The following is a 6,686-nucleotide window of genomic DNA, read 5'->3' as shown; positions in this document are numbered from 1 at the left end:
GAGCTGTGGAGAAACAGACATGAGCCTGGGGTGGAATGAACTCAGACTGAGGTGTGCTAGGACACCTTAGGACCCAGGAGTTTAGGGACACAGCATGCCTCTAAATACTTCCCCCACACATAATTTGGGGCAGGAAATATTCCCACTAGGTTCCTTCCATTAGATATTTAGGGACAAGTGGTCTTCCACATAGTGATCTCAAAATCGATTAAGGATAAATAACTGTATGTATACTTCATGAGTGAATTGCATGGTATGTGAATTATATCACACTAAAACAGTTTACCAAAAATAACCTTGAGCAAAAATATAAGATGTTACCTGCCAGGTGATTGAGAGATGCTAGCAAGTGAGAAATAAGGACAAAAGGCATGCGTTCTGACCAGGCAAGTGAAATTTTCAACCTTGCACTGAACAACACTAAGTGATTATCTTTCTTTAATTTTTGTTCCCTAGGAGCCTAGCTGACCCCCCACCCCCCACTGGCACCAGCTTTGTGCTCATATGCTCATAAAAATCTAAAAGAGGGGGTGCCTGGGTGGCTCAGTTGGTTAAGCATCTGTCTTCGGCTCAGATCATGATCCCAGGGTCCTGGGATCGAGCCTCACATTGGACTCCCTGCTCAGTGGGAAGCCTGCTTCTCCCTCTCCCTCTGCTGCTCTCCCTGCTTGTGCTCTCTCTCTGTGTCAGATAAATAAATAAAATCTTTTTAAAAGATCTAAAAGAGGTTACTATGTAAAGGGTCTCCTCTTAGCTGTGGAGGCATTGTGCAGAAGACAACCAAGCACCTGCCTACAGCCACCCTGGGTCAGGGTCTCTGGGGGAAATGGGTGAGCATAAGGATTACACTGGCTTGACGTTGAGCAGGTAGATTTTAGTCTCCAGAGATTTCCTAGCCAAACACCAAAAGCCATCCAAAGTACCTACATGTTTAAGTGAAAAGACTGCTGTGAAAATATTGGTTCAAAATAAGCCATCTAGGGCGCCTGGGTGGCTCAGTTGGTTAAGCGACTGCCTTCGGCTCAGGTCATGATCCTGGAGTCCCGGGATCGAGTCCCGCATCAGGCTCCCTGCTCGGCGGGGAGTCTGCTTCTCCCTCTGACCCTCCTCCCTCTCATGCTCTCTGTCTCTCATTCTCTCTCTCTCAAATAAATAAATAAAATCTTAAAAAAAAAAAAAGCCATCTAATTACCTCTTCTGGCTCCATTACGGCCCCTAGGCTGCTTCTTGATAGAAAGTCTCGAGCTACCGTTGGCTCTACTGCTTAGGGCCATCCCAGCCAGCCCCAAGGCCCTAAAGTGGGAAGAGCCCTTGGCCCCAATCTGCCCCAAGGGAGTGACTGACTCCACTCTGAGATCTTAGGAAGGGACCTGAACTCTTTCCCTGGGAGTAGTCGGGGTGGGGACAGCAGACAGAGACCTTAAACCCTTGGGGGGCAGATCACCCCAGAACCTCATCCTTAACCCCGTTCCCTCCCAGCCAGGTCAGGCCACCACCCTGGGACTGCTCCCTCATCCCTGCCCAGCCACCCCAGGACCTCACCCACTCCTTGGAAGAACTCAAAAGGGAAGACTGCCAGCAGCAGGAGCAGGAGCAGGGACTTGTCCATCTCAGTTTGGGATGGCAGCAAGATGCACAGGCTGGCTGGAGAGGGGAGCAGAGTGTCCAGGAAGAACGAGGACAGATTGCTCTAGAACCTGGACTTGACCGCTCCCAAGCTGTGGGCAGAAGCTTCCTTTTATGTACCCACCAAGGCAGGTTTCACCACCGCCCAGTCCCAGGAAACACTCCCACAGACCTAGCCCCATTGGATACTTCCAAGGACAAAGGATGTCCCATGTGTCCCTCCTGTTCCCTTGAGACCGCCTCTGGCTGAGTGGGGGACCTGCTGCTTGGCCGGATCTGCTGGGCCCTCAGCAGTCCCTGCCCCTTCACCCTCTGGACATCCCACTGTGCCAGGTCCAAGACAGGGGCTTATGTGGGCAGGGCTTTGCTAACTACCCATTTCCTCTGGGTCCAATGTCCCGTATGACCACCTCCTCACCAGTCCCATGGCCCAAGCCAGTCCTCAACCTGGTGGACACCCTGCTTCAGGGCTCAGGATGTGTTCATCACAAGCGTGGTCTGTAGCTTCTTCTGTCCCTTCCCTCTCCCTATGTTGTGCTCATAGTCAAGATAGGGCCTTCTGCTAAATAAAAATTATTCATGACATTTGTTAAAGATAGTAAGGTAGACTTTATCCAAGGGGGCAATTGTAAGAGGGTTTTGTAGTAAGGGAAAGAGATAGGACTCAGCTCTGAATCCAAGACAATCAAATGGAGATTTATAGCCAAGAAGCAGAGTGGGGTCTGTAATGCAAAACAACTGAGAGGACACGTTGGATCTGTGAGAATTCTCGCTAGTGGACTGGTGTAGTGAACACGAACGAGTCTTGCCGAAGGCAGGGCAGGATGATAGGATATGGAGGGCTAGGGATGAGATATTCGATCAGATATCAAGGTGAAGGTGTTTTGCTAAACTGACTCAGCAGGCTTCTTGCTAAAACTGGACATAACAGGCCCAAAGTCAGGAACTAGTCAGAAAGAGTACTCAGGGGAGCTTTACTCAAGTTTGGTGAAAGTAGGGAGTTTTTGTGACCTCTCGGTAGTAAATCGGTGTTGGCAATGTGAGAATAGTTATAATAACAATCATTTATTTAGTATTTTCTATAAACCAGGATCTACATCTGCTGCCACCATACAATGTGATTATTTAAGATATATCTTCCACCTGTCATGAATACATAAAATATACAGCAAATAGTATCCAAATGGCAAAATAGAAGCCTTATAGATAGATAGTGGCTAGGTTCTTTTATAAAGAATAAAACAGTCCCTACTATATTCAACTGTCTTATTTTGCTGGCCCCTAAAAACACAGACTCACGTTCACCAAGATGAATTTACCTCAGAGAGAAACTCGCACTTACTGTTCCGGGACGTGGCTGGAAGGTTCAGAATTTTACGAACATTCTGCATCCGTGTGGCTCGCGAGGCCGGTGGGACACACCAAGCAACTTAGGTGCAAATTATTTTTCTGACTTCTTGATTCCAATTTTCTGCTCACATCCGCTCAAGTGTCTTCAGCTCGCTCATTGTGCCTGATAAAAATATCCAACCCTCCACCAGAGTATTCATGCTTGGAGATCCAGCCAAGGGAAGGAGAGAGACCATGGAGCAAGACCCCAATGTGCAGAGTGGGAGCTGGAGAAAATGACCCAGGTAGCAGTGGCACCTTCTCGTTGCCCTCTGTTCTCTTCCGTCTAGACAACACATTCCCAGCAGAGACCTTGACAGTCATGTTTCCCAGCAAATCAGAAGCAGTCAGCACAATGCACGGGACAGAGCAGGAACTCAAGAAATATTTCTGAGTAAACAAGAATGATAGAGCAAATGGATGAATGCGTGAGTATCTGCCTGCCCAGGAAGCAGCTGCAGGAGAGAAAGGGCTGAGAACCCCTCACCCCCACCCCCACCCCCAGACTGAGAGCCAGCTGCATCCTCCACTGTGAGAGCAGAGCTATGATGCATGAGAACACCCCTTTACCGCACTCCCCAAACTGAGGAACTTTGCTGAGTAACTCAAGGTCACCTGCATGCCAGTGTGCCTCTCTCACAGCAGCACTGGAACTCAAGGGGAGCCCGCAGTTCCCCAAATCTGACATCACCCCCATCATAATCGTGCAAAAAAAAAAAAAAAAGACAGCGAGGGAGGAGTAGAAAATGGGGGAAATCATCAGAACTGCCAAAGAGCAGCTCTGTTCTTCTGTAGCATTGTTTTACTGAAGACACGTTGTTCTGTGCAAACTTGAAGAATGTCATGAGGATGATGCCTAATGTGATATTGGAAAGCGACACGGTATCACCTGGGGAACCGAGGCAAAGAGAGTGACCACAGAACATAATGATCTGGTCAGATCTCCTTGTGGAAACTTGTACTCCTCGAACATCCTGCTGGTGCTTCCTAAGGAGAGGCTTGTGGAATTCCTGTCGAATGATGTACCTGTTCTATGTAGCTTGCTGGCAATAAACGAACCTTCTTTTAAAGATTTAGGGGGATGCGACCCCACTGGAAATTGTCCATGGCGGCTATGGAATGACAGTAAAATACAATGGAGGTGGTAACTGACTGCGAAGTCCTACTTGTGTATCTGGGACCAGCCAGGAATCAGGTGGAGACCTCATAGGCTCCGTCTGTACCAGCAAAGGGTGTGATCACCTGACGGAAGAATCTACTGCCCTAGATTCCTGGCTGGCCTTCCTTCATCCGCTCTTCCAGTCAAGCTTCCTCAACGCCACCCCGTCATGTCTCTCCCTCAGGTGCACAGGAAGGTCATCTGACATGGTGGAATGGTGCTGAGTGCTAAGTTGTGGAGGTTTCCTGACTGTTCAGAAGCAGGGGAGGAGGAATTGGAAACATGATGGATGCCACGTATTAAATTCATCTGAAGCCCACAAGTGCCTCCCAGACTCATGAACTTGGCGAAAATCCAATAGTGAGAATGATCTATGCCTCTATTCTAAGCTTAACTATTAATAAAGTCCCATTTACTCCCAATTTGTCCCAGTCCGGAGGATAAATTATGCAACCAGCCTACTCAGAGGTGACCAGGCACAATCTCTCCCCAGTGCAGGAACCTCCTCCTCTGCAGCATCCAGAGAGCCGGCATCCAGAACCACCACACTTCCAGGCCCATGTCAGTCCCCATTGGATCTTCCCATCATGCGTCTAGGCTGAGACCCAACAGGGGAGTGCCTTGGTCAGAGCACAGACTCAGAAGTCAGACCCATCTGGGTTTAAAGCCTCATTCCAGCATTTAAAAATTTTAAGGCCAGGGGCGCCTGGCTGGCTCCGTTGGTTAAGCATCTGCCTTCGGCTCAGGTCATGATCCCAGGGTCCTGGGATCAAGTCCCACATCAGGCTCCCTGCTCAACAGGGAGTCTGCTTCTCCCTCTGCCCCTCCCCCCTGCTCGTGTTGTGTGCTCTCTCTCTCTCTCTGGCAAAAATAAATAAATAAATAAAAATTTTAAGGCCACGACAAGTTACATCGTGTTACATTTCAATTCCTCTACCAAGGAGAAATGATAATAGTACCTAACTCACAGAATGGCTCTAGGAAAAAAAATTATACACACACACTGAATGTCAGGCTTTTATTTTTATTTTTTTTTAAACAACAAGTTTATTTAAACAACAAGATGCTTGACTTGAAGGGAAAACTACCTAGGATTCATTTCTTTTAGGGTAATATATCCCTACTTAAAGACAGATTGCCCTACATGTAACAGCTACGTACAAAAAAGTTATAAAATTGTTGTTATAAAAGGATTTTTATGTTTTTCTTTTTTTGTTAAACTGTGAGAGCAAAATAACTTACTGGAATATAAAGATAAGAGCTGACTGAGCATGCCACTAATGGGGAGAGGGATATTTTCACAGAAACAGTGTTTTCCCCCATCCCATCTCCATTTGATGTCGATCAAAACATACCATTGGCCATTTAGTTAAAAAAATGCAATATGCTTGTGCACATACACAGTTACTTTATGTACAATAAAGGAACGGGGAAGGGGAAAATGAAAGAATAGAGAAAACTGTACTGTAGTACTCAGGATGTGGTGGAACCAAATTGTGGCTTTCTACTTGAGAATGTCTTCTTGGTCTGGAGGAACAGAGTTCTGGAGTAAAGTAGCAGGTTCCCTTTTTAGTAGACACCTCCTGTCTGCTGCTGGAACACATCAATTGTATCTTCATCCTCCATTTCCAACTGTGCAGGTGTGTCTGTTTCATTGATTGGCTGCCCATCAAATCGGAATCTGATCTGCCTCATTGACAAACCCTGTCGTTCACAGTAGGCTTTCATTAGATTACTAAGTGGTGTGTGCCTCTTAATCGTAAACTGCACCACAGAACCATCCTGCCCCGCCACCTTCAAATGAATATGATCGTTGTTCTCAGTCTTGACTCCTTCCTTGGGCTTTTCATCCGCCATGGTGAGCACCGGAGTCTCCTCAGCTGCGGCTTCACCAAAGAGGTACCAGCTCCACACCGAATATCAGGTTTTTAGCACAATGTCCAATGCAGAGTAAGGATCCAATAACTCTTACCTCAATTATCCGTATTATTGTTCTGTCTCAATGCTAACAATTATGACTCTCTTAATAAAAACTGGATTTAAAATCGGTACTAGGAAATATCGCAAGCTTATAGTTAGTGACGCCTAGTCTCTGCCTGTGCGGTCAGCAGTCCTAACTTCACCCCAGCACACACACACTCACACACACATCCCTCCATGTGGACATGCCCTTCCCTCCCCCCAACAGCACACAGAGGCCGCAGCTACAAAGGCAGGCCGAGTCCCTGATCCGCCATCTCCCACCATGTCCCTCCCTCTCGTTCATGTTCTATCCCGGGAACCTGCTGCCACTGTCCAGACCAATGACAAATTGTAGCAGCAAGAACCGGAGTGTTACTTTATGAGGCAGTGAACAGGCTGCCCTGCCACTGGCCCTTCAAGGATTCCCAAATTACCACTGTGAACATGTGTCTTCTTTCAACGTGTTTCCTGTGGATTCCATGTAGTTTCATCCATGATGCACAGTGTAATCTGATGGAAGAGCCACTTACCCTGGAATGCTGATTATAAA

The 6,686-nt window shown here is 47.3% G+C and overlaps 1 protein-coding gene across 1 annotated transcript; it reads right to left on the bottom strand.

Annotated features, from left to right (window-relative positions):
* Positions 1 to 5,708: 5,708 nt before the first annotated feature.
* LOC118024124 (small ubiquitin-related modifier 2-like) lies at positions 5,709 to 6,046 on the bottom strand. Its single transcript, XM_035025687.1, has one exon. It carries the CDS (start codon positions 6,029 to 6,031, stop codon positions 5,744 to 5,746), a length of 288 nt encoding a protein of 95 aa, XP_034881578.1. The 5' UTR covers positions 6,032 to 6,046; the 3' UTR covers positions 5,709 to 5,743.
* Between the last annotated feature and the right edge of the window lie 640 nt (positions 6,047 to 6,686).

Source organism: Mirounga leonina, unplaced genomic scaffold, assembly GCF_011800145.1.
Source record: "Mirounga leonina isolate KUSES-001 unplaced genomic scaffold, KU_Mleo_1.0 Mir_195377, whole genome shotgun sequence".
NCBI lineage: Eukaryota > Metazoa > Chordata > Mammalia > Carnivora > Phocidae > Mirounga > Mirounga leonina.
The sequence above is the reverse complement of the archived record's forward strand: the minus strand, read 5'-3'. Positions and strand labels throughout refer to the sequence as shown.